Source organism: Peromyscus californicus, unplaced genomic scaffold (genome assembly GCF_007827085.1).
Source record: "Peromyscus californicus insignis strain IS unplaced genomic scaffold, ASM782708v3 Scaffold_13__1_contigs__length_99412109, whole genome shotgun sequence".
Classification (NCBI taxonomy): domain Eukaryota; kingdom Metazoa; phylum Chordata; class Mammalia; order Rodentia; family Cricetidae; genus Peromyscus; species Peromyscus californicus.
In genome coordinates this window covers 15,819,601-15,846,029 of record NW_026294424.1, presented here as the reverse complement: position 1 = coordinate 15,846,029, position 26,429 = coordinate 15,819,601, and the positions used below count along the sequence as shown (strand labels likewise).

General features: G+C 40.8%; 2 protein-coding genes and 1 long non-coding RNA gene across 6 annotated transcripts in view; 2 read left to right on the top strand and 1 right to left on the bottom strand.

Annotated features, from left to right (window-relative positions):
- The window catches only part of Psme4 (proteasome activator subunit 4), a 125,916-nt gene extending 116,788 nt beyond the window's left edge, over positions 1-9,128 (top strand). The window contains exons 44-47 of the mRNA XM_052734558.1: positions 2,193-2,355; positions 4,748-4,881; positions 6,246-6,383; positions 7,662-9,128. Of these exons, the coding sequence (XP_052590518.1) occupies positions 2,193-2,355; positions 4,748-4,881; positions 6,246-6,380 (432 nt within the window). The 3' untranslated portion in view covers positions 6,381-6,383; positions 7,662-9,128. The remainder of the gene's footprint in view (positions 1-2,192; positions 2,356-4,747; positions 4,882-6,245; positions 6,384-7,661) is intronic.
- Positions 1,336-12,142, bottom strand: LOC128108244 (uncharacterized). Its single transcript, XR_008217385.1, has 2 exons — positions 12,029-12,142; positions 1,336-1,681 (listed from the first exon to the last, which is right to left on the bottom strand). It is a non-coding gene; the product is annotated as an uncharacterized LOC128108244 (long non-coding RNA).
- On the top strand, positions 11,915-22,588 carry Gpr75 (G protein-coupled receptor 75). 4 transcript variants are annotated; one of them, XM_052734559.1, is made up of 3 exons: positions 11,915-12,128; positions 12,270-12,404; positions 17,922-22,588. In XM_052734559.1, the coding sequence occupies exon 3, from the start codon at positions 18,054-18,056 to the stop codon at positions 19,659-19,661; it is 1,608 nt and encodes a 535-aa protein (XP_052590519.1). In that variant the 5' UTR covers positions 11,915-12,128; positions 12,270-12,404; positions 17,922-18,053; the 3' UTR covers positions 19,662-22,588. The 4 variants fall into 4 exon arrangements, with proteins under 4 accessions (XP_052590519.1, XP_052590522.1, XP_052590521.1 ...); XM_052734562.1 differs by having other exon boundaries at positions 11,917-12,128; positions 18,250-22,588; XM_052734561.1 differs by lacking the exons at positions 11,915-12,128; positions 12,270-12,404 and adding an exon at positions 14,072-16,625 and having other exon boundaries at positions 18,250-22,588.
- The last annotated feature ends 3,841 nt before the right edge of the window (positions 22,589-26,429 follow it).

Genomic DNA, 26,429 nt, shown 5'->3' with positions numbered 1-26,429 from the left:
ACTGTTTTGAAAATTCTGTTTGGGGAACTTTCCATGGAAATGCCTGTTACTTGGGACTTTTAAAAAATGTTTCTCTAAGCCTCATGTAGTGGTGCATATTCGGAATCCTAGCACTTGGGAACCTAAGCCAGGAAGAACATGTATTGATCTTAAAAAATAGAAGGGAGGTGAGCTGAGGATGGTAAAGCTCTGTAGAAAGCAGAAGACTATTTGCCTTGCCAGAGACTGGGTTCTATGCCTGGTGTTCCTTGCAGTACTTAGAGCCTTATTTTTCCTAAGTAAGATTTCATAAATGGAACAGTGCAGGATCTGCAGGTCATAGATGTGATGAATAAGCATATAATCATGTGAACAGGCAGCTTCTCTAGAGTACTGTGTAACATTATAGACTTATTTCACATTTGTTAATAAAGCATTGTGCTTTCTCTAAACAGAAAATGCCCATTACTATGACATATGGCAAATAAAGCCATCATTGGAATAACATGATAGAAAATGTTATATATAGCAGTAATAACTAGCTAAATCTTACTTGTGATTGAATTGAAAAAACTTTATAATTGAGAGCTGATTTTCTAAAGTTTACAAATTTAAAGAAAAAGATTAGAAGTGTGAAGAGATAATGTTTTTGACTAATGAAATGAAATAATTCTTTTTTTCCCCCTCACATTGTAAAGCTATAATTGGCATGTAAATTCTGACTAAATCTTGGCAAAAAAAAAAAAAAAAAAATGGGGCTGGAGAGTTGGCTCAGTGGTTAAGAGCACCGACTGCTCTTCCAGGCTCTTCCAGAGGTCCTGAGTTCAATTCCCAGCAACCACATGGTGGCTCAGAACCATCTGTAATGAGATCTGGCGCCCTCTTCTGGCCTGTAGGGACACATGCAGGCAGAATACTGTATGCATAATAAATTAATAAATCTTTAAAAAAAAAAATTTACTAAATCTAGGTCTTAATACTGGGAAAGAGTGATCCTGGAAGTATTGGGGTATTTATTAGCAGCTTGGAGGAAAATCAGTTGGAACATTTCACACTGTAACATACTCCATATAGTAAAGTAGTGTCATCTCACTTTTTTAAGTTAAGGAAACTGAAATACGTATTTGGCTATTTGTAGGAACTTAAAGCGGAGATGACTTTTTAAGCCTTCAGATGACATCAAAATAGACAAATCTCACTGTAAGAATATTAAAACTTAAATTTAACAATAAAGCTTCAGACCAGAGAAAAATGTTGTTACATACAATAATCATCAAATTTTTGTAAACTAATTGTAGACATATAAAGACAAAACAAACTACAAATAATGACCATAGAAATGCAAACAATAGACAAGACAGCTGTACTTACTTTTAATATATCTTCTGTTTATCCACAAAACACAGAGTGTGTTGCTGCTGGCCAGTGTGACTACTGCCCACATTCCAATTCTGTGTCATAGCATGTCAGCATTATTCTTTTTACAGAGTTGATAGTACACAGTTGATAGTCATAAAATTGTCCAGTCCTTCACATTGGGTTATCCTAAATCAGTCAGAATCCATCAAAAGTTAAATGCAGTAACACTGGCTGGCTGGATGTGGTGGTGCACACCTGTGATTTCAGGTACTCTGATGTTTGAAGAAAGAAGATTGGAAGTTCATGAGCATCAGCCTGGGCAACTTAACAAGATCCTGTCGACCTAAAAACAAAAGGGATTAGGGATGGAACTCACTGATAGAACACTGTTCTAACGTAGGCAGGGGCCTGGGCAACTTGGTGAGACCTTGTTTCAAAATACAAATTAAAGAGAGGCCTCAGTGATGGAGTACTTGCTTAGCTTAAATGAAGCCCTTAAATTCAGTCCCAGTAGCACATATTTATAGAAAACAGGGCAACCAAATGACAATACAAAGAACCTCTCAAGGAATACAGAGCGAAACATTGACTTTTTTGTTTATTTTTTGAACATTTGTTTTTATTATTTTATGTGTTAATTTGTGGGGACATTTTATTTTATGTATACTAGTTATACTTCTGTAACCCTGATGTAGCTTTTATCCATTTTGAGGCCACAGAAACCTGGGGAATCTGGTGATGGCTGTCATAAAAAAGAAAGAAAAAGTAAATTTTACATACAATTCTAAGAAAGTTCTCCACTCATCACCTCAGACTTAGGATCTCAGTTCTAATAGAAATGATTATCTCTCCAGGTTCGAGAAATGGCTGCTACCACCTTAAGTGGTCTGCTACAGTGTAACTTCCTTACCATGGACAGTGCCATGCAGATTCATTTTGAGCAACTTTGCAAAACAAAACTACCCAAGAAAAGAAAGCGAGACCCTGGATCTGTGGGAGATACCATTCCTTCTGCAGGTAATATTAACAAATTTCCATACCTTTGGCGAATTAAGAAGACTTGCTTAAACATTTGAAGTACTTGTTTGTGTTCAGGTCTTGGCTAGATGCTGGGAATAATTGTCCCTACTTTTTACAAATTGGCATGAAGAAGACAGGACCTGGAATGAAAAGGCTAAAATTGTATGTACAAAGGAACTTGTCCACTATTGCATACAGCAGCTTTTTAATAAGGCAGTTCTAACCTCCACCTAAAATAAGTACATAAAGACAGATCTCGAATTGGTTATTTTGGAGGATTTAAGCTATCTTGTGTTCAGAATTTAGGATTTATGTGTTAGTGTACTAAAAGAAAAAAACATTTGCTGCTGTGCTTGGGACTTGAGTTTGATCTCTGGTATCCATGATGGAAAGGAAGACTTTTTCCCACAAGTTTCCTGTGACCTTACTTGCATAACATGCCACTCAGGTGTGTGCTTGTGTACGTGGGAGTACACAAACAAAATAAATACTTACTTTAATGAAAAATGGGAATTGGCCAGGAAGATTGCATGGTTAGTAAAACGCTTGCCCTACAAGCCTGGGGCCCTGAGTTTGATTCCTAGCACCTACATAAAAAGCCAGATGTGCTGTCCCATAGCAGCACTGGGCAGTAGAGACAAGCAGATCCCCAGGTCTCAGTAAGGACCTTGACTCAAAAAACTGTACATAATTATAGAGATGGCTTGGTGGTTACACATGTTTTCTGTTAGAGACCCAAGTTCTGTTTCTAACATCTACATCTAGAGCCTCACACCCGCCTATAACTCTAGCTCCATAGAATTCAATACCCCTTTTCAGCTTCTGTGGGAACTCACATGCATATGCACATACATACACACATACACAGAAATAGAAATATTAAAAATACTTATATTCAAAAGAAATGGTGAAAGGCTCCTGAAGAACAAGACCTGAGATTGACTTCTGCTGTCTACATTTATGTGCATAACAGGAATACATGCATACAGAAAAGAAAAAGTTTTAAGGAACCAGAGGCACCTTTGCTTCTGTCTAGAGAGGGAAAGTTGGATAGTCATGTGTGGCTCTATGAGGGAAATCACTTCAAAGAAATACAATACTGAATAAATTACTTTTTAGTACTATGTACTGTGAATACAGTAAAACAGCTATGATACCTCTAGGGACCACCAGTGTATGTGTGATCGATTGTGCGAAATGTTAATGCAGTATAGACTGTAATTACTAGTCAGTTGATGAAAGGATGAGAAGAGTCATAGGAGCTTCTGAGGTAATTGAGATGCCGTAAAGTCTGACCATCATGTTATGTTTGAAGAAAAATTACTACATGGAGACATCTGACTATAAGTCCAAAGAAATAGAAACAATGTAGAAAAATTAGTAAATATAAAGTTCATCAAATTTGTGCAAAGTGCCTAGGATATGAAGTTCTTATACATTAGAGCCATAGTTATGTCATAATTATTGAATACCCAGTATTAAGTATTTATGTATTAAGTATTAATGCCAAACTCCAATAGAGTATCAACATTCTAATTTTCTTTGAGAATAAAATGTTTAAGTCTTTATTATGCCAAATGGCATTGTTTATCATTTTTAGTACTCCAAAATCTCATTTTCTTACCTTTTCCTTCTGTTCATAGACACACCTAGAATAGATTTACATAAGAATATACATTACAGCTTTATTGAGAAACTCTGAGGAGAACTAGAAATGTGGCTTAGTGTAATAAGCTCTTGGCGAATATGCATCATGTCCTGAGTTCAATACCAGATACTACCAAAAAGATGGAAACAGATTTAGGTGTGTCAGTCATAGTGTGGTGGGGAGCTTAGCTCATGTGAGGCCCCGTGTTTGATCAATCCCAGCATCACTGGAAGGGGAGAGGGAAAGCGAAAAAGGAAGCAGGGAATGTGCGTATTTGAAAACACTTGGACTTACACCATTGAGGAAGGAACAGACAGACCCCTTGAGGTAGACATGTGTTGCAGTTCTGCTTGAAGAAGTGCATTTGTCATGCATGGTGGTGCATCTTGTGTGGGGACAGTCACATAGAGAAAATATTACCTAATCTGGGAGATTGGATCAGAAATTGTACTTAGAATATGAATGAGCTGTTCAAGAAAATTGTTGCTATGTTGGTTTTTAACAATAAGATCCATTCCTGGCTAGAAACAATTATACTGTCACTGAGGGACAACTATAGAATGTCTCTAAAATTCTTGCAGGTTCTAGTTCAGCCCAGATATCATGCTTTTTTTTTTTTTTTGTATGTACTTGTAAATTTATATTTAAATGGGGGAAATGTGTGCACACTGAAAGCACATCTAGTATGAATGACAGTTTATTTCAATGTAAAGGATGTATATGTTGTTGTTTTCATTACAGAGTTGGTCAGACGTCATGCTGGTGTTCTTGGACTTGGTGCATGTGTTCTTTCTAGCCCTTATGATGTTCCCACCTGGATGCCCCAGCTCCTTATGAATCTCAGTGCACATTTGAATGATCCCCAGCCTATTGAGGTATGTTCTGTATGGCCCAGAGAATGATCTATAATAGCTATATTTTCAGTTTCATATGAGTGAGTTTAAATACACAGCAAGCCACAGTAAAAGAATAAATAGCAAGTAGCAGGCAGATATCAGACAAACAGATAGACAACAAAGTACCATCAAATTTGGAGACTAAGTATATCTAGCAGAAATCAACTGGTAAAGCACCTTTAAGGCAGCCAGCTGGAGTTCCTAATAAAGAAAGTCTCAGGCAGAGCATAGTATATCCTCTGGTTAGACTTCCAAGTAAAAGAACAAATAGCAGATAGAGATAACATAGTCAAATCAAATGCTTACAACGGCAGAACATTACTGTGGAAGTTTACAGTTGAGCTGAACTTGCCAATTTTCCCACTGCAAGTGCTTTTACATTATGGGATAAACAGAGGCAGCCTCTGCTGGAAGTGGTTTGCCTTCTGGCTGTCCTCTCTGCCACAGAGTTAAAGAGGCTAAATCATTCCCAGACAAGGGGCCTTAGAGAACACAATATACACATGCTTGGGGCCAACTCTATTTCCAGATCCAGCTTCTTAGTGAACTCAAACAGCACATAACAATTTGCCAAAATAATGTACATCCCAAAGTATAATTCTTACTTGTCAGTTTATTTGTATCACTTGATAAATACTTTCCTGCACACTTTGAACTTACTGCTTTATAAAGCTAGTGCCTCAGCTGGGAGGTGGTAGTGCCTGCCTTTAATCCAGCACTCAGGAGACAGAAGCAGGTGGATCTCTGAGTTTGAGGCCAGCCTGGTCTGTAGAGTTCCAGGACAGCCAGGACTACACAGAGAAACCCTATCTTGAAAAAAATCTAAAATAAACTACTGTCTCTGATAGGGTCACGTTTACTCTGTAATTATTAAAGCCTTGCAGAGACATTTCTCCTGTGTATAACAAAATAAAATTAAATTCTGTAGCTTCTCTCCTTTCTAGATACAAAGCACTAGCTACAAAGTTAGGTTTCTTGTCACTGTTATTCTGGCATTTTGTATCTGGCAAGTCTCTCATCTCACTGAGGGCTAATGTTAAACTAGAAGTAGTGATTATATTATCTAGTAGTGAGCACCCATGCTCCTAAGCTAAACAGGTCCCCTTTGTAAATCCAGTATGTATTGAAACTGATCTAGCAATGTGGCAGTACATTCCAGTACTTTGTCCTGAAGTGAAGCTTATTAATTTTACAGAACATTAGTAGTTTGGAGACAGAAAATTGACTTGGTTTTCTAACATTGTAGCATTTGCAGTGTGTGAGTTGAGGTCTAGGTGGATTCTAATGTAGCTGAAGATAACCAATATTTAACTCTGGTTAAAATATACATGGGTTGATTACAGATGACTGTAAAGAAGACTCTATCCAATTTCCGAAGGACACACCATGACAACTGGCAAGAACACAAGCAGCAGTTCACTGACGATCAGCTGCTTGTCCTCACTGACCTCCTTGTGTCACCGTGCTATTATGCATAGAGGGTGAGTTACATGTGACATCCCCAGCACTGTCATTCCACTGGTGACTGAGAAAAGAATATCTACAAGTTTTTAAACTTTGCTGACATTATAGATGTAACAGCTTAGGTAAAATGGAGAGAGTTGTTTGTTTTGACTTTAAGACAGGGATAACTGTGTAGACCAGGTCAGCTTTGCATCTGGAATGATTCCCCTACCTTAGCCTCATGAGTACTAGGTTTGCAGCTGTGTGCCCGCACACCTGACTGTGAGCATGGCTTTTGAGGTGGTGGGTATATAGTTCAGAGGTGGAGCCCAGATTTAGCACCGATGAGACCCTGGGTTCAATTTCCAGCACTGAGGTAAACAAACATGGTGGCCTGTGCCTTTATCCTCAGAGAGTTTTGTTGGGTGGGTGTGTAGGTTGTTATTTTTGAGACAGTGCTTCACTGTGTAACCCTGGCTGCCTGGATCTTGCAGCCCTCTTGCCTCTGCAGACATTCCAGGTATTTGTCTCTATATTCCACTAATCTCAGAGTTTAAAAGCAGCCCTGGGTTACAGACTGAGATTCTGTCTCAATAAATAAATAAATATGGCTTTTGCTGTGGACCATGGAAATAAGTCCCATAGAATTTCTCATGGTTTTGTTTCCATTTTTAGGCAGGCAATTTATGTGACTGCTGTGGGACAGTTAAATGTAACTTATTTAAACAAATAAGTTACATTAGTAGCCTGGGATAGTCAGATGAAAGAAAAGAAATTGTAGTGTAAATTGCTTCATGAATGGGATATTTGGGGTTGTACTGGAAACTCTGTGTTCTACAGTCATGAGAACACTTCATCTGGTTGTTTTTTTGTTTTTGTTTTTGTTTTTTTTTTTAAATGTGTGTGACTATTTGACTTGTATGTGTGTCGCATGTGTATGGCATGCTTGTGGAGATCAGAAGAGGGAACTGAGTTACAGATGGTTGTAAGTGTGGTTACTTGGAACAGATGCAAATGCTCTTAACTGCTGAGCATTCATCTGGATTCTTTTTTGTTTGTCTGGGTTTTTGTTTTTGTTTTTGTTTTTTGGTAGAGTCTAAAATTTACTCTCCCTCTCCCCCTTCCAGAGTGCTGGTATTAAAGGCATTCCTCGCCATGTGCAGCTCATCTAAATTCTCTTAATTACCCTCTGTAAAAAGGGGAGTCCAGGAAGTCTTTGTATAGACAAGGGTTGGAAAAATGAAGAGAATCTATTTGGTGGGATTTTAGAACTGAGTGTTTTGTTACCTAACAAATTTTTTTTTTCCTTAATGCAGATGACTAGTCCTGATTTGGGGCTCAATTCATCAAAAATTCCAGATCCTCAGGTACCATCTGTGGTGACTCTCCAGGTCTCACGACTCAGCCTCTGTTGAGCTTTCATCATTTTAGTGGCTTCTGTGTTTGGCCTCCTTAGTCTCTATTCACAGGTTCTCGGCTGCCATTTGATTCCCTAACTTGCCCTGAAGTGTTCCCAGAATACTGATCCCTTTTTCTTTGAGACATATGACAAAGTCACAAAGTCTCAGACTAGAAATAATCCAGTATGATCATGGCATCATGACCAAACAGTCTAGAAACTTGTTGAAAAAACAAAACCATTTCCTTGAATGGAGAATGCTCATCAGTAATGTGGGTCCTGTCATTTCATTCATCTCAAATTATTTTGAATTCTTCTTCAAAGGCTGTTGGGTTGTTCAGTGGTAGTAGGCCATGGGCCATGAATCTGAAGTCTGCACAGCCTTGGGACTGGAGAGCCATGAAGAGAAAAGGATCAAAGGGGGCAAGTCTCAGAATTAACCTATGACCTGACAGATTGACCACAATGCAGAAGTCTGTGTCTGTGTCCCCACAGACTGGAGTTTTTGGTGCTGAATAAGAGCCAATTGCTGAAAAATTGGGGGTCTGGTGAATAAATTTTAGAGTGATTTGTATGTGTATACAGTGTGTGATTTTAAAAATAAAAACAACATCAATAAACACCTTGGCTGGTTGCTTTTTGCCCTATAGTCTTCATAAATACTGTTTGGCACCTCACCTGGAAATATGTTGCACCTCATAAAAACGGACAATTGCTGTGTTTATAGAAATTTTCTTTTAATATCTCCGCCCCTCCTTCTCTTCATCTCTCCCTCTTCCCCACTTCTTCTCAGCCTGCCTGCAGAATCATGACAGTAATAAGATTTGGTATTTGACTTATTTAGTGTGTTACACAGATGTAAAAGATTGCATAAACCATAGAGATAACATTGGCAAGACTTTGTATAGATGCAGCCCTTGTGTGACTGGTTTGTAAAGATTCACACACAACTTTTTACTATAGGACTTTGTACCTACAGAATACCAGTTTTTGGTGTGTGTTTTGAAATTATTTTATCTTCTCATGTTACAAAAGCTGAAATGTGGGACTTTTTAAAGTTCATTTAATATTAGAATGTACTTTTTGTGTGTATCTCTAAGTGATAACATGTTTGCCTGTCACAACTTTATAATGTACAAAGTATCTTCTAGTTGGAATAACTCAAAAGTTGATGAATGGCATCTTGTGACACACCCTTAAAGGAACACTGCAATATATTTTTTAGTATCTACATGCTGACCATCCCAATCTAAGCACTTCAGTGGTCTTGATACAGTATTGAAGTGTCAGCATACACAGGAATAATCCCTGTATAGAGTAGTGCCTAATTGACTATTTCAATTGTGTAACTAGTTTAAAACCCAATAAAAAGGATTGTTTTTAATGCCTGACTTTTGTCTTCATTAAGAGAAGACAGTTTTGTAGGTAGCAACTTTTGCAGATTATTTGCCTTCTTAGGTTTAGATCTGTGAATTTCTTTCTTTTGGCCAGAATGAATTACGTAACTCTGCCCTGTTGAGTGCGGTGGCCAGACTCACTAGGTGTGCTCTAAGTGCTCATTAGCCACATGTGATGAACTTTTCTGTCATCACAAGAATGGTTAATTCTTTGAGTAGTGAAACTTTGAATTGTTGGAGCCACTTCAGCTTTTTCTTCCTTCTCCCTATTTTATTTGTTTATTTATTATTAGTTTTTGTTATGGAAAATTGAGAAAGAACTCCCAAAGAAGGAATACTCCAGCTTTTTCTAAGCTACATAAAAACATGCTTTAGCAATGGCTCCTAAGTGGGAATTAAAAATAAAGTGTTTGGTAGTCAGCATGTTCTTTAGTTAAAATTTTGCTGGATGGGATTTAAACTTCACCAACATCTTTTTAAAGTGCCAAGGTGGCACCTACTAGTAAAGCATTCTGGATCCTGAGCCAGAAGACTACAGAGTGAGATTCTTAACATATCAAAAAAGCTCCTTATTGATTCAGTCTATCAGTGATGAATGCCTGATGAAAACCAAGATCTAGATTCTACTCAACCTAAAAGCAGAGTCCCTTAATCTGAGTACCCAGCATGCTCCCTGGTAACTACAATATCAGGTTTGTTGCTTATTAGCTTGACATTTCCCCCTGATTATACTGTGAATCTTGAAATTAAATATTCTATCATTGCATGATTAATTTACTACAAGTGGTCCCAAGTTGGAGAAGGAGAAAAAAGAACTGGATGGCTAATACTGTCTAATTCAGCTATTAGACTAACAATAAGAAGGGTCGAGATAGAGGATCAAGAGCTGTCAACAGGGCACAGCTGGCAGGGAGCAGAGAGGCAAGCAGTATTAGAAAGCCATTGTTGCTTGGACTGGAAAGAGCATTTGATGAGCTTTGATGAAAAAGGAAAAGAGAAAACTTTTTCTCTTTTAGTAAGATCTAATCTTTAGTTTCTGAAGGGATCCTTTGAAAATTCTTATATTTTCTTATATATCCAAGGATGAAGATATTTAGGTGCCCTATGAATGTGAACATTTTATTGGCCTTAATACCTGCTTTCCCCAAATACACATGTTGATGCATGTCAACTGGTTTGGACCTGTTCATGTATTAATACATTGTTAGCCCTGACTGTTTGCAAATTTTGCCTTTTGTATTAGTGTACCAGTGTTATCCAGTTTATCATATCAACCTTACTGCTGTATTTTGTATGCATTACTATTTTGTATTTCTGAGTAACCCCACATAGCTCAAGAACCATGCGCCCTAACTACCTTTTTTCCTAGATCTCTAGATCCTATACAATAGTTTTTGTGTTTTTCAATATGAGGTACCACTGATGGCTGTAGTCCAACATGAACATTTTGTTATCACTTTTGTATAAATAGAAATTATGCAAGCAGTAGTTAATTTATTTGGAGAGACATATAATTTGGGTCAGAATTTCCACTCTTAACTGCTAATTAGTCTTTTTTTCCTCAATTGTTTCTAGGGCCCAACGTTACCCTTACTGACAGCATATCTTAGAACTGATATATTGCCAAGTGTCTGGGGAGTAGAACAATTTAGATGGAAATTAGTTGCGAATTTTTCTTGAGTATTCTTTTTCTTTTCTGTAGACCAGGCTGAGTATTCTTTTTCTAAACAGAATTCTAATATTTCTTTCACGAAGCCCTCCAACGTGTTTCTTAGCAAAAAGTACAGGAAAAATTAAATTTCTTTGAAACTTGTTACTAGTTTGTATTTATAAAGAAAAACAACAGCGCCAGAAAATATTCCACCTGGATGGAATCAAGGTTCTGGTTTCTAGTATCATTTGAAAGAAGGCACATTTAAATAGCATTCTCTGTTTCTAAGTAGTGGATGAGATTAGAAAAGAGCCCAGTTAACCAGGCTGGAATCCTGAAGGAGTAAACTAGATACGTTTTGCGCCCATAATAACAAACTTAAGAGTGTTTGTACAGGGCTGGAGAGATGGCTCAGAGGTTAAGAGCATTGCTTTCCCTTCCAGAGGTCCTGAGTTCAATTCCCAGCAACCACATGATGGCTCACAACCATCTCTAACGAGATCTGGTGCCCTCTTCTGGGCTGCAGAGATATGTGCAGATAGAACAGTGTATACATAATAAATAAATCTTTTTTTAAAAAAAGGTGGGGGGTGGAGGATGGGGATTTAGCTCAGTGAAGGCCCTGGGTTCGATCCTCAGCTCCAAGAAAACAATATAAGGATCTAAGCCATTGCTAGCTGGGCGGTGGTGGCGCACGCCTTTAATCCCAGCACTCGGGAGGCAGAGCCAGGCGGATCTCTGAGTTCGAGGCCAGCCTGGTCTACAAAGCGAGTTCCAGGAAAGGCGCAAAGCTATGCAGAGAAACCCTGTCTCGAAAAACCCAAAAAAAAAAAAAAAGAGCGTTTTGTTATTTGATGACTCCAACTAAAACAAAAGCCAAATTGAGTTTGTTACTTTAGATGTGTGGACTTTAGGAGATCAGAAGGTAACGTTTTTGTTGGTGTTTATTAAAAATAGGCCAACCTGGATTGCGCAATCACTCTTCAAGAATTCCACACTCAACACAATTTAATAGTTCCTGTTTTCTGTTTTACTTTGCACCCACCCTTACTACATCTAATACATATACGTGTGTTGAAATTGATTTAAATTGTCATAATAACTTCACAGCCTAGTGAGAAAGCCAGGAGGGCCAGCTTGAAGGCTATCCCGCAGGCGCACTCAGCTCCCTCGGGAGGCCTGTGGAGAGAGCCACTCATCACAGACTCCCAGTCGCCACCTAAGACAAGGCCTTACCTCAGCGTTGCACTATGCTTGGCGTCCCTTAACTGTCTTCCTTGCTGTGTATCACCATCAGTCTCAAGCAACCCTGTAGTCCGGGCGCACGCCCACGAGGGTGAGGCTGGCTCTGCGCGCTTCACAGTCCTGGCGCCTGGTGGGCGGGGAGGGTGCGGGCAGGCGGGGCGGCCAGGGTTGGAGGGAGGGGCCGCGCCCCATGTTCGGTTGGTGACTGCGCCTTCCGCCCGGGCTCGCCTAGGCTCCCGGGATGCGCGGAGGTGGAGGCGGCGATGGCGACGATTTCTCTAGACCGGCAGCATCCAGGCCGCCAGGCGCAGCTGGGGTCGCGGCTGCGATGTGGAGGAGGAAGGGAGGCGCTGCGGCCATCCGGCAGGTGAGAGGCTGTGGGCCCAGACCAGAGGGACTCTGAGGCAGGCGGGAGCGGAGAGCGAGCTGAGCTTGGCCTGGCAGGATGCGCACCTGTGTTTGCGTGCACCCTGCAGGAAGCTCCTAGGCTCTAAATGGATGGACCACAACCCACCATCACAAACCTGAGTTCAAGCATCACTGGACTGACTTAGGCCCGTCTTTCCTTCAATTCTAGAGAGCCCCCACCCATTGCCAATCTCTGGTGGGGGTAAACCTGCAGGCTCCCACTCCCCTGGTGCTTAGTCCACTGTGCTTCACAGCTGCCTCCTCCCTCCACCAGAGACCCAGGTCTTCCCACCCCATCAGCCATTGGTGGCCTCAAGGGCTAGTTCGGGGGTTAGAAAGAATGGGAGGTTTGAAATATCTTACTGACCTTGGGCAAGTTATCTAGCCTCCCCGAGGTTTCCAGAATCCATTCAAATCAGCGGGAATGGGACAGAACTTAGTTCTGTGTGATGGTTAGGCTCAGAAAATGCCTGCCATGGAAAAACGACACTTGTTTGGGGTGGGATAAATAGGAGTAATCCAAGTCATGAGTTAACTTGTAAGGCTTATAAATGTCCTAATATTTGCTTCAAAAATTAAAGCAGCACAGTATTGGGAACCCATCACCCCCCCCTTTTTTTCAGGTGGGGGTCTTGATATATAGCCCAGGCTGGCTTCCAAAGAGGTGATCTTCTTGCCTCAGCTTCATGAGTGCTTCGGATTACAGGCTTGTGCCACCACATCTAGCTTTTCACACATCTTGTTTTGTTTGTTTTTCAACAGAGTCTCACTGTGTAGCCTTGGCCGGCCTGGAGCTTGCTAGTCTCAAACTCACAGCCTGCTTCTGCCTCCTGAGCGTTGGAATTAAAGTCCTGTGCCACACCTGCATCTTAGTAAGAGTTGACACTATATAATATGTTTGAAATCCCTGGGTTTTGATTCTAGTTACCTCAGCATCCCTCATCAACTGTAATCAGATGCACATGAATTCATTTTGTGAAAGTCTCAGTCTCACCATATATATGTAATCCAGACTAGAAATTGTATGGCTTTGAATTCATGATCCCCTTGGCTCAACCAGATGTGTGCCACTACACTCTGCTCATACTGTCTTACTGTGGTTAATATATATGCTTAAAACTAGTGTTCTGAGCTGGTGAGAAGGCTCAGCACTAAAGGCCCTTGCCACCAATCCTGAGGCCCCACATGATGGAAGCAGAGACCCAACTTCCACAAATCATCCTCAGAACTCCACATGCATGCCTGTCTTAGGCTTTCTATTGCTATGATAAAACACCATAACCAAAGCCACTTGGGGAGAAAAAAGATTTATTTCATTTTACAGCTTGTTACTACATCACACAAAGTCAAGGCAGGAATTCAAGATAGGAACTGATGCAGATACCATGGAAGACTGCTGTTTACTGGCTTGCTTTTTTCATGGCTTGCTCAGCCTGTTATGGTACCCAGAACCACCCACAGTGAGCCCACATCACGCCTTTAATCCCAGCACTCGGGAGGCAGAGCCAGGCGGATCGTTGTGAGTTCGAGGCCAGCCTGGGCTACCAAGTGAGTTCCAGGAAAGGCGCAAAGCTACACAGAGAAACCCTGTCTCAAAAAAACCAAAAAAAAAAAAAAAAAAAAAAGAAAAGAATATGCACCACAAGCTTGTCCACAGGCCAGTCTGGTGGGTCATTATCTCAGTTCAGGTTCCTTCTTTCAAAATGACCCTAGCTGTGTCAAGTTGACATAGAACTAAGAAAGCACAGTGCAACAATACAACACACACACACACACTGAATAGATAAGACAATAAAAATATTTTTTAGAGCTGGTATTATAACTTAAAATCATTCTGATACAACTTCTGGTATTATAACTTAAAATCATTCCTATACAATTTATTGGAAATAACATCTAATGTTTAGGAATGGTTAACCACTGTTGACTTTATTCCAAAGCATTGAATACACAGACACACACACACACACACACACACACACACACACACACACACACACACACACACACACACACACGAATATATATAGCACGTTTTGTCATTTGTTCATTTTTTGAGACAGGGTTTTCTCTCTGTAACAGTCCTAGCTGTCCTGGAACTCACTCTGTAGACCAGGCTGGCCTGGAACTAACAGAGATCCAACTGCCTCTGCCTCCTGAGTGCTGGCATTAAAGGCATGTGCCACCACACCCAGCTTATATCTTTGTTTTTGTTCTCAACTGCCTCTTAAAGTCCCAAGAGTTAGTACTCTGCTCTGGTTTGACTTTATCTTCCATTCCTTTATTGTTTTTGAAGTTTTGTGTTCCAGGAACTTTTATTTGGGAACAGAATTTTAATACTTAATAGAATTTTTTGAGAATGAACTTTAGTTTTATATCTTATATAAAGCTTCGAGTATGAGAGCATAGCATGTAATAGCTACCCAATAAATGACAGCTGTTGTAATTTAGCTTTGACCTACAGGTCCCTCTCTTGAGTGTAAGTGTTTGTGTGTGTGTGTGTGTGTGTGTGTGTGTGTGTGTGTGTGTGTGTGTGTGTGTGTGATGGAGTTAAAGAATGTGGGCCTTGAGAAACAATTGCTTAGTTCATATGAAACTTCTGCCACTGTTATGCCCAGATCTCAGGGACCTCCAAAAGACCACCACGGAGATGGAATCCCACATGTAAAAGCAAAGAGCCTTTATTCTCTTTAAGCTCTGAGCTTGGTCTCTCTGTCTATCTGAGAACAGAGAGCCCTGAGCTCAAGTGGGGTAGAGTTTTTATCATAGCAGTGGTTGGGGTGGAGGGATTTCCAGGGTTCAGGACCCTGATTGGCTGACAATTGTCTAGGGATATCTGTAATAACAAAAATAGGTGTGTGCTAGACTCAGGGATATCTGTCCACCTTATCTAATGGTTGGAATGCTTGGGATGTTAGGTACTTCTCCATCCCTGGGTAGATCCCTGGGTGGTATCAGCTCATGGCTTTTCCTGGATCTGGGTGTTGCCTTCCAGTAAGCTTGTCACAGAAGCTATGTCTAGGCCCCTAAGCCTGTCATGGCTGCTGTGTGGTCAAGCTGTTTTGGGGCCCCTCCACACCACCTTGCTGAGTGATCTCTCTAACTGGGTTTCCTTATCTTCAAAATGGAGATACAGATACTATTTTAGGTCTTTGGGGGAAATTCAGTAGTGTGGAGCCCTGAGAACAGTGCCCAGCATATCATAAGTACTATCTAAATAAATACTGACAATTGTGCTGACAGATTGTATTGCTGTTATTTCCTAACATGGAGTTCTATATATTTTTTAATTGATTATGCATCATTGCCCCCACCAGTAATTCCAAATTATATTCCCAATGTCAGGAGTGAATCTAAGACCTCATGCATGTCAGGCAAGTGCATCACCACTTTCCTTGGCCCAAATTCCTGTTACTCTAGTATCTCTGCTCTCTCTGCCTTCTTAGATGGAGTTTTTCTTCTTCCCTTTTCATAAATTAACTCCAAGGAACATTTTTTTAACAAACAGTAAAACACTGTCTTATACCAAATGTGTTTACAAACAGGCATGCAGTCTTAAACTAAAAACTGTAAGAGCTGTCTATTATTAACTGTAATCATTGATCAGCATGGTTTTTTTCTAGATTTATACTTTTATCTCCCATAGAGTTTAAAGAAAACTTATTTTGCAGAAAAGTTGGCGTCATGTTGCAGTGAAGTAATTTACCCCAGTGTGTGTTCTGCAGTCTGTGGCCACTGCAGCAGCAGGGGCTGCTTCTGTCTTAATGGGAGGCAGAGTGGTCACATGGCTTTTCCAGAACTGATCTGATTCTCACTGCCAAGGCTGTACTTGTAGTTAAAAACTGAAAGACTCCTGTTCTGGGCAGTCCATAGCTGTTGCTTGGAGCCCCAGTAATCCCTCATTGACTGGACCCATTCAGCACCCCCTGATCCAACAGCTAAAGGGTTGGCACCTGGAGGCCTTTGGGTTCCAGCTCAAGCTGGTGGTTAAATATTCTGAGCATAGGCTCTGGACCTCCCCAGTGCCATTGGTTATTCCTGCAATGTTAGATTGAAGCAAACGTTTCCCAGTTGTCAAGAGCAGAGCACTACATGTTATCTGTCTTGCTGGATTCTTGTTTGGGAGAGGATGGACAGCAGGCCACACACATCTTTGGGGTTGGGAACAGTGAGGATTGGTGTGAGTATATATTACATTTCTTTGCATAAGAGAGAAAAATGATTACAGAAAGAAGGAGCAAGAAAGTTATTCTTTTAAGGTACCAGGTGCTTCTTAATCATTTATAATCATCTTTATGTATTCAGAAACTAGCACAATACTGGCCCAAGGCACACATGTAGTTAATGTAAGTTAAGTTAATGAACGCAGAATGCATACCTCCTATTTGATAAGGATATTCCTATTGTAATAATAACACTTAGAGTTTATGTAGTGCTTTTAAAAAGTTTTACTTCATTTTTAAAGTATGTATATATGTGTGTGGGAGGTGCATGTATGAATGCAAGTGGCCGTGAAGTCCAGGAAAGGGCATCTGATCCTCTAGAGTTGGACCACCAAGTCTGGATGCTGGGACTGGAACCTGGGTTCCCTGCAAGAGCAGTACATACTTTTAACCACTAAGCCATCTCTCTAGCCCTCATAGTGGTATGGTGTGTGCTTCTGTGTGTCTGTGTCTGTATCTGTGTCTCTGTGTGTGTATGTGTGTGTTTGCTGGTGATCAAACACCAAACCTCCTATGTGCTAGACAGGTGCAGTACCATTGTGCTGCATCTCCAGACCCAAAAGGGTTGCTTTGCACCTTGGAAATTGCAAATATAATCTCAGGCACCTTTTGTTACTTTAATTTTTTTCTTCTTCTCTCAAATATAGTCCTACATGAATTTTTCTTTTCAAAGGAGGGTTTTTAATTGGCCAAGAACTTAACTCTCAAACTAGGAAAAATAAATAAATCCTGAGAAATAGAGATTTCTCCTTAGAGAAAATAATGGGATTTGTCAGTGATTTATGGGCATTTATAAATGAAGGGCCACATTATGTATGAACAATACCCTCCTGCTTGTATTTGAAGCACATCCTGTTGCTTGCCTGTCCTTCTGCTGCAGAGACCTATTCTCTATTTCCCAAGCTGTTCATTCTCCTCCCCACCCATCATCTTTAACCCACCTGGATTCACTTCACCAAAGCTCTCTTCGTCCTTTCTCAGCTCCTCCCTGGGATATAGATTCAGTTCCCATTGTCCCTGGCTGTAGTCCCTGCAGCCACACTGATGTAACTCCTCCTAAGAAGAGATCATGGATTTCCAGTGGTTGGGGATGCCTTCTCTGTGTTAGACTTTTCAAAGCAATAGAGATGAGAAGTTTGAATGCTTTTGTAAAATGCAATGCAATTGCTATGCTCACTAATCCCTTTCTGTCTCTGGGTGTACTTTGGTTTTTTGTTTTTTCTTTCTTTCTTTTTTTTTCATTTTTTGTGCAGGCTTATCTTCCTTGGCCCTCTTTTGGCATATGTCCCTCGTCTGTGAGTTGAGGTCCTGACTCTCTTCCTGTTCATTTTTTTTGTTTTGTTTTGTTTTTTGAGAACACAAGGAAGAGACACCTCTCTCTGAAGATGAATTCAAGTGCTCCTAATGCCACCTTGGTGTATATGCCTCCCTTGCTGGGAGGAAACAGCACTTCTGTCCAGGAAGATCTTCGAGATTTTATCCACACGGCAACACTGGTGACCTGCACTTTTCTGCTTGCCATCATCTTTTGTCTAGGCTCTTATGGAAACTTTATTGTTTTCTTGTCTTTCTTTGACCCAGCCTTCAGGAAGTTCAGAACCAACTTTGATTTCATGATCCTGAACTTGTCTTTCTGTGACCTCTTCATCTGTGGGATTACAGCTCCCATGTTCACCTTTGTGCTATTCTTCAGCTCAGCGAGGAGCATCCCAGATACTTTCTGCTTCACCTTTCACCTTACCAGTTCAGGCTTCATCATCATGTCCCTCAAGATGGTGGCTGTGATTGCCCTGCACCGACTTCGAATGGTGCTGGGGAAGCAACCTAATTGCACAGCCTCCTTTTCCTGCATCTTGCTCCTCACCCTGCTTCTCTGGGCCACCAGTTTTACCCTTGCCACCTTGGCTACGCTGAGAACCAGTAAGTCTCACCTGTGTCTCCCCATGTCCAGTCTGATGGCTGGGGAAGGGAAAGCCATTCTCTCTCTGTATGTTGTTGACTTTACCTTCTGTGTTGCTGTGGTGTCTGTCTCTTACATCATGATTGCTCAGACCCTTCGGAAGAATGCTCAAGTCAAAAAGTGTCCCCCTGTGATCACAGTTGATGCTTCTAAACCACAGCCATTCATGGGGGCCTCTGGGAAGGAAGGTGAAGATCCTATCCAGTGTACTATGCCAGCTTTGTACAGGAACCAGAATTACAACAAACTGCAGCACATTCAGACTCATGGATATGCTAAGAATCCTAACCAGATGCAGATCCCCTCTGCCAATCGACTCCAGCTGATATCGGCCATCAACCTTTCTACTGCCAAGGATTCCAAAGCTGTGGTTACCTGTGTGATCATTGTGTTGTCGGTCCTAGTGTGCTGTCTCCCTCTGGGGATTTCCCTGGTGCAGGTGGTTCTGTCAGACAATGGGAGCTTCATCCTTTACCAGTTTGAACTGTTGGGATTTACTCTGATATTTTTCAAGTCAGGATTAAATCCTTTTATATACTCTCGCAATAGTGCTGGGCTGAGAAGGAAGGTGCTCTGGTGCCTGCAGTACCTTGGCCTGGGCTTTCTCTGCTGCAAACAGAAGACTCGACTTCGAGCCATGGGAAAAGGGAACCTGGAAATCAATAGAAACAAATCTTCCCACCATGAGACAAACTCTGCCTACATGCTGTCTCCAAAGCCACAGAAGAAATTTGTGGACCAGGCTTGCGGCCCAAGTCACTCAAAGGAAAGTGTGGTAAGTCCCAAAGTATCTGCTGGACACCAGCACTGTGGTCAGAGCAGCTCGACGCCCATCAACACTCGGATTGAACCTTACTACAGTATCTATAACAGCAGCCCTTCTCAGGAGGACAGCAGTCTGGGAAAGTTACAGCCAGTAAACTCTTTTGGATTTGCCAGTTCGTACATTGCCATGCACTATTACACCACTAATGATCTGATGCAGGAGTATGACAGCACATCAGCAAAGCAGATTCCCATCCCCTCTGTTTAAAATCACAAGGCCAGAGAATCTGGAGGGAATGGTTTCCCAAAACTGGATAAGCCTTTAGAAGATTTTGAGGTCATTGGCAAAGCAAAATTTGAAGAGCCCGCTGAAGTTGATCGTTAGATTTTCTTTTGTCTGAGATATTAGTATCCAGATTTGCTTCATGGTTTCTCGACATTTTAAGATTTGATGTAAAAGTTTATTTCAATTTTTACTCTGATGTGTGTCCCAATCTTTTGTACAAAACTACTAAGAAAACGCCAGGAACAATTCTACCGATGACAACCCTTTGTGTCAGTGTTATGGGTCTTTAGATATGTATTGGCCACATTTTTTAAAGGTATTTTAAAAAATGATCTTTCTGAAGTGTTATTTTTATAAAAAATACAGAATTTGAGTCTCTGAAGTACCGAAATAGAAAACAGTATACTTTTTTGGTGGCAAGTTGATTTAAATGAAAAACTTACTGTTAAAGCAGAAAATAGAAATGTGTTACCTGTACCTCTGTCCTTATCAAAAGTTCTCACCCAGTGTGAGGTACTCCCCTTATAACACAGCTACCTAACAACACAGAGTTGTGATTCTTGTCACTTCTTACTATACACATTGTTGTTTTTTGTCAATTGAGTAGCTAGTTTTACAAAATGTTTTTGGTAGTTACCAGTTAATTGCTGTTCCAGAAGGACCTTAACCAAGAATCATACATAGTTGAGGACTGCAGTCCAGCATGGGCACTGTTCTCAGAGAACAGACAGAGTGGGTTTCAGCAGTTACCCTTATTTAGCAAGGCATAAAGATACAGTTGTGGGGATTGACGTAGGTTTTCCTTCTGTATGAGTAGAATTTAGTAGGTAGCCACCAGACAGTGTTCACATAGATATTCAGAAATAAACTAATTTAAATATTGCTATGGAAAAAATTTCAAGGTGATCTATTAATATTTTCAGATGGAGGTTTTTAGGTTTTGACTTTTTTTCCTTATTCTATTTTTATGGGGCTGGAGATTGAGCCTAGGTCCGTGTGCATGTTAGGCAACCAGTCCATCACTGAACTACATCCCTAGCTCTAAATTAATTGTTTTATATTCTCATTAACCTTAAACTAGAAATGAGCAACAATGTTATTCTTACACCTGAAACTAATTTTATTAGGTACTCTGATTACTAGGAGAACAGCTGTGAAATCGTATTTTTAATGTAAAAGCATTTTGGTTATGCAGTTAGGATTTGAATTCACTAGAATTTTGGAAAACTATTAGACCCAAAATAGAGTATCTTTACAAACTGTTATATCCAACTATTATTCTCAAAGCTCATAAGTACACAGAACAGAAGGCACTCAGCTCAGAGCACCCTCCCCCAGGCTCTCCTCACACTCCAAGCTCACAGGAGATGCTGGCCAAGCCTCCTGCAGCTACAATACTTCCTAATGCTCACCAGTCAGGTCTGTTGTGGAGAATTAAGTGTGAGAACAGATTTCAAATTCACCTTCTGGAACTGGCCTGCCCGGTTCTCTCCTCCTCTTCCTCCCTCCTGTGCCTCCCTTTCTTTTTTCTTGCTAAGTCTTACAGCATATCCACTCTCCTTCATTTTGGTGACTGGATACTCTTTTGGAAATCACTTTTACCTGTTTCAACTGTATTTGTATCAATTCACCACAATGTGGTTCTCACTAACATTCCCATGAGACAGATTCAGTACAGACCTTTCTTCAACAAACAGTTAAGACATCTAAGACCCTCTCCCAAAATCATTTGGAGAATTCTGGCAAATAACCAATTAGATTTCTTTTTCTTTTCTTTTCTTTTCTTTTCTTTCTTTTTTTTTTTCAAGACAGGGTTTCTTTGTGTAGCCCTGGCTATCCTGGAACTAGCTCTTTAGACCAGACTGACCTGAACTCAAAGCTCCTCCTGCCTCTGCCTCCTACATGCTGAGATTAAAGGCATGTGCCACCATCACCCACCACCAATTAGGCTTTTGTCTTAATTGAAAACTTAATACTTAGTCCAATAAAGCAAGCAAATTTGTATCAATAACAAGATTATTCACACTTTTAAAGGTATATATTTCTGGGGCTTGGGAGATGGCTCAGAGGTTAAGACCACTTGTTCTTCTTATGGGGGATCCAAGTTCAGCTCTCAGTACCCACACAGTGGTTCATAGCCATCTGTAACCCCAGTTCTCTGGGATCCAATGCCCTCTGCCGACCACTATGGGCACTGGACACATATGATGCACAGATATACATGCAAGCAAAACAATCATACACATAAAATAAAATTAAATCTTTAAAATATTTGAAAAATTACATTCATAAAAATGTATACATCTCTTTTGAGGGAGCAGTCTTTTAAAATGTGACTTAACAAAAGGTTATAAAAATTACTACTTGTAAATTTTTAAATGTTAGGTTTCCTGTGTGACCTTTGTGTTTGAAATTATTTGACCAGCATGGGGCCCATTTTTGAGAAGTAAAAATCATAGAATAGAGAAGACAAAGCATGTACATAGAAAGTATTCAATTTCTTTATATTCATCAAGAAATTATTGACTTAATTTGCATGAAATACATAGTGGGCTATATTCTTGGCTCCCCTCTTTAAATAGAGAGATGAACCTTGTTTCTTCATAAGCTACATATGTCTGTCTATACCAGTATAATGATCATATTGTTATAAATAGACATATATAACTTGTCTTCTCACAAGGGCTAAAATATTATAAATCAAAGTAATGAGAGTTCAGTTGAATATGATTAATTTGCAGAGTACATTAATTTTTCTCTTGATGCCAACTGTGTGCAAATTATATATCTCTAAAACATTTTATAATCAGTGTTCTGATGTTAACCATTAGGCCAGATTTTTATTTCTGGTGTTTGTTTTAATGGAATTTTAAATTAAGGTTGGAAAATAAAAATACCGCAAATCCTAACTTTGAGTCTTTTGTTTGTTTTCTTGTTTTGCTTTTTTTTTTTAGACAGGATTTTACTATATAGGATAGGCTAGCCTCAAACTCATTCTGCTCCTGCTTCTGTTATGATTTATTTCGTGGGGAGGGGCACCCCTGAGGGTATCCTGAGCATACAGGGAAACATACTGGGCAGGTGCAGTGGCAGGCTGGACTGGTGCATGCCATGCAGGAATGACAGCAGTGGCCAGTAATTCACAACCCAGATGCTGCATCCACATGGAGAGTTTATTATAATAGAGAGATGAAGAGAAAGATAGGAAAGAGAGAGACAGAGAGAGAGAGAAGGAGAGAGAGGGGCCAAGGGGTGCACACCTCATGGGAGGAAAAGCAGAAGAGAGAGAGAGAGAGAGAGAGAGAGAGAGAGAGAGAGAGAGAGAGAGAGAGAGAGGAAGGGGAGGAGTTTTTCCTTAGAATGAGGCTTTTATGTCAGGATGCAGGGCAGCACCAAGGGATGGGATTTCAAGGGGCAGGTCAGAATATTAACATTCCTCTGTTTTGATTATCATGAAAAGAGGTGAGTTATGGGAGCAAGTAGGGGAACAAGGGCACTGAATTCTCCAGGATACTTCAAGCTGACAAGGGGCGAAGTGGGGAGGGGGGAACGGGGAGTAGCACATGGCAGAAGATCTCAGGAACGTTCCTTGAGGGAGCTGAGGAGGCAGGTTGCAGCAGTGGCGTTCCAGGAGCTTGGGGGGAAATGGCATGCCAAATCAGGAGTACAGAAGCCATGGCATCTGCTGTTTCTCTAGAGGTCAAGTAAGAACAATGAATCGGCAAAATATGCTCAAAAAATAGGTGGGGTCAGAAATGGGCTCTGGAGATTGCTAGTATTCATCAGACCAGATTTCTTGATGCAGTAGCAAAACTTTTCCCAGGAGTCTGTAATTATCTGTAAGACAGCTGGAATGGATTTGCATCATGGTAAAAGGGTTAAAAATCCATTTAAGGACTCTTAAGAACTCTTAGTAGTCAATGTTATATCCATTTATCTGTGGTGGTATTGTGTTCCCCCAAAATATTGTGTACCCTAATAAACTTATCTGGGGTCAGAGAACAGAAAAGCCACTAGATTCTTAGGATAGGCAGTGGTAGCACACGCCTTTAATCCTAGCATTCCAGAGGCAGAAATCCATCTGTTCAAGGATACAGCCAAGCATGGTGACTCACGCCTTTAATCCCAGAAAGTGAGCCTTTAATCCCAGGGAGTGGTGGTAGAAAGCAGAAAGGTATATAAGGCGTGAGGACCAGAAACTAGAAGCATTTGGCTGGTTAAGCTTTTAGGTTTTGAGCAGCACAGTTCAGCTGAGAGCCATTCGGATATGAGGACACAGAGGCTTCCAGTCTGAGGAAACAAGATCAGCTTTAGAAGTTGGCCAGAACTTTGAAGATTCATGCTACAATTTATCAAAGCTGCATTTATCAGTATTAAAACTTAAAACCAGTCTATCCTGTACCATGAAGTCTGGGGCTGTTACACTGACATGCCCTCGTCATCAAACATCATCAGATTTGAGAAGGATAAATTTAGGAAGAAGTGAGACAACTTTCCAGCTACTGAGGCAGCAATCCCAAGTCTCTCTGTGGTCATTCAGGGTGGGGAGGGGCAGAAGCCCCAAAGGCAGCACTTGTTCAGCTGATAGGCCCAGAAGATCTGACACATTTTTTCTGTGGAGTAGAAATTTGGGGAGACTGACCCACCTTGACTATGCAATATGGGGCAATCAGTCCTCCATTATTCCTCTTATTCACAGTCTGGACAGGATTTCAGCTTTTCCCTGTGTGGCCAGCCTTGCCATAAGCTTCTGGGTGGAAGTTCTTCTGCGGCCACCTATCTTCTTGGAGGAGATACAGGATGCTGCCAGGAGCTGACATGTCTCTCTATCATAAAAAGCTTTTATATTAAATGCCATATTCTCAGATCTCTACAGGTGTTTGAGGACTGGGGGAACAAAATCTGTTAGATGTATTTATAACTTTGAAAGCATATATATATATATATATATATATATATATATATATGTGTGTGTGTGTGTGTGTGTGTGTGTGTGTGTGTGTGTGTGTGTATGTATGTATGTATGTATATATGAGACTTAAATCTGAATATACAGGTTTCCCAGTTAATTACAGCTTAATGAAGTTGGCAAGGAGAGGAAGGTTCACATTCTTAAGCCTGAATAGACCTTGAGTGAGTAGAGACATTCTTCAAGCTGTTGGCAGTGATATCTGAATCGATTACCATTTTTAAGACCCTGTAGGTGTAGTTCTGATCTTTGAGTACAGCCAGTTTATAATCCTAATGACTTACATAGAAATAATTATTTCTTAAGCTGTCTCCAGAGAAGGCAAAGACAAGTGACAGGGAAAGATCCCAAGGCTGAATGAGAACAGGAGAAAAGGGACTTGTGAGTCAGGGTGCAACCCAACTCTAAGAAAAGCACCCTCTGAGAAAAGGTAAAGGACCCTCTTGGTGGATTCTATGCCAGGGTTTCCATCCCTAAAATGGCGGATTCTATGCCAGGGTTTCCATCCCTAAGCTTCTCCTGGGAACAGGGAGCACAGGATGATGTATTCTCCATAGTTGCTTCAAGCTGAAACAGGGCACAGGTGGTCAGGACTCTGGCTAGTTAAAGGTGAGGAGGGAACCAGGCACATGGTCATCTGACCTGGCCGCAGAGGCAGGGAACAATTACACTTGGCTGGGCTGGTCCACATCACACAGACAAGAATCTCTGCTGACATCCATAGCAGGGAAAGCTCTGCAGGTTGTGGTCCACAACTGTTGCTATGATGTTTCTGCCAGTCTGTTTAAATATAGACTAGAGATGGGAGTTAAAATTTATGAATTGATTTGGAGCCTTTTTTGCTCATGGTCTTAATAATTGGGAAGAGCAGGAGTCCCAAGACCAGGAACGAGAAAAAATACTATCCTTAGGAATAGACAAGTGATTAAAAAAATAAAAGTTTTAGATAAATTAATATTATCAATCAGTACTGAAATCCAAATCATGTAAAAGCAGGTAATGAGTAACCAAGGAAAATTTAAAATCCTGAGCTTATGACCCAAAGTGTATCAGAATTGTATTAATGTTAAAATCTAAAATTTAAAAATCTTAATATAATGGTACTGCCTGCATGTGGGTCTGCTGATGCCCCAGAGTGGAGCGCATAGGTCTCCAGGACCTGACCACACAAGCAGATATGGAGGAATGAACACCAGCCCAAGACAGGAGTTCCATCCTGCCAAGACAACTGGAGTGAGAGAGAGGCAGCTGGGGAATGCCAAGCCAAAGCCAGATGACTTTTTCCCGGCACATAAAACAATGGTGAAACAACAGGGGGAGGGAGGAGGTTCCCTAACCTCCCTCTATACCAACAGCCTGAGGGCTGGGTGCCCTGCCCATGCTGCCCATAGTAAGGATGGCAGTGAGGTCATATGACCTGCCTGTTTTGACCTTAGCCAAGATGGCAGCTAGATCACATGGTTGCCCTTATTTAAAATAGCACCTTGATCCCGCGATTGCCCTTATTTATGATGGCACCCCCTGATCACATGATCACCCCTATCAAATATGGTGCCTGACCACGTGTTCATGTGGGTTTTTTTTCCCAAAATAAACCAAGCAGATAAACAAATAAATTGAAGCATTTAAAAGTCAGTCAGAAAGAAATATAGATGGCCATATCAATCATATATTTCCATTTGTACACAAGAAATAAACTTTGTGAAAGAAAGATGGAGAAGTAGCAGTGCAGCTGGGTGGGAGAGAGGGACCCCCCCACCCCAGGTTGCAGCATGGTATGA

Coding starts and splice junctions, on each gene's coding strand:
- Gpr75 (XM_052734559.1), top strand. CDS start 18,054: ATGAATTCAAGTGCTCCTAATGCCACCTTGGTGTATATGCCTCCCTTG.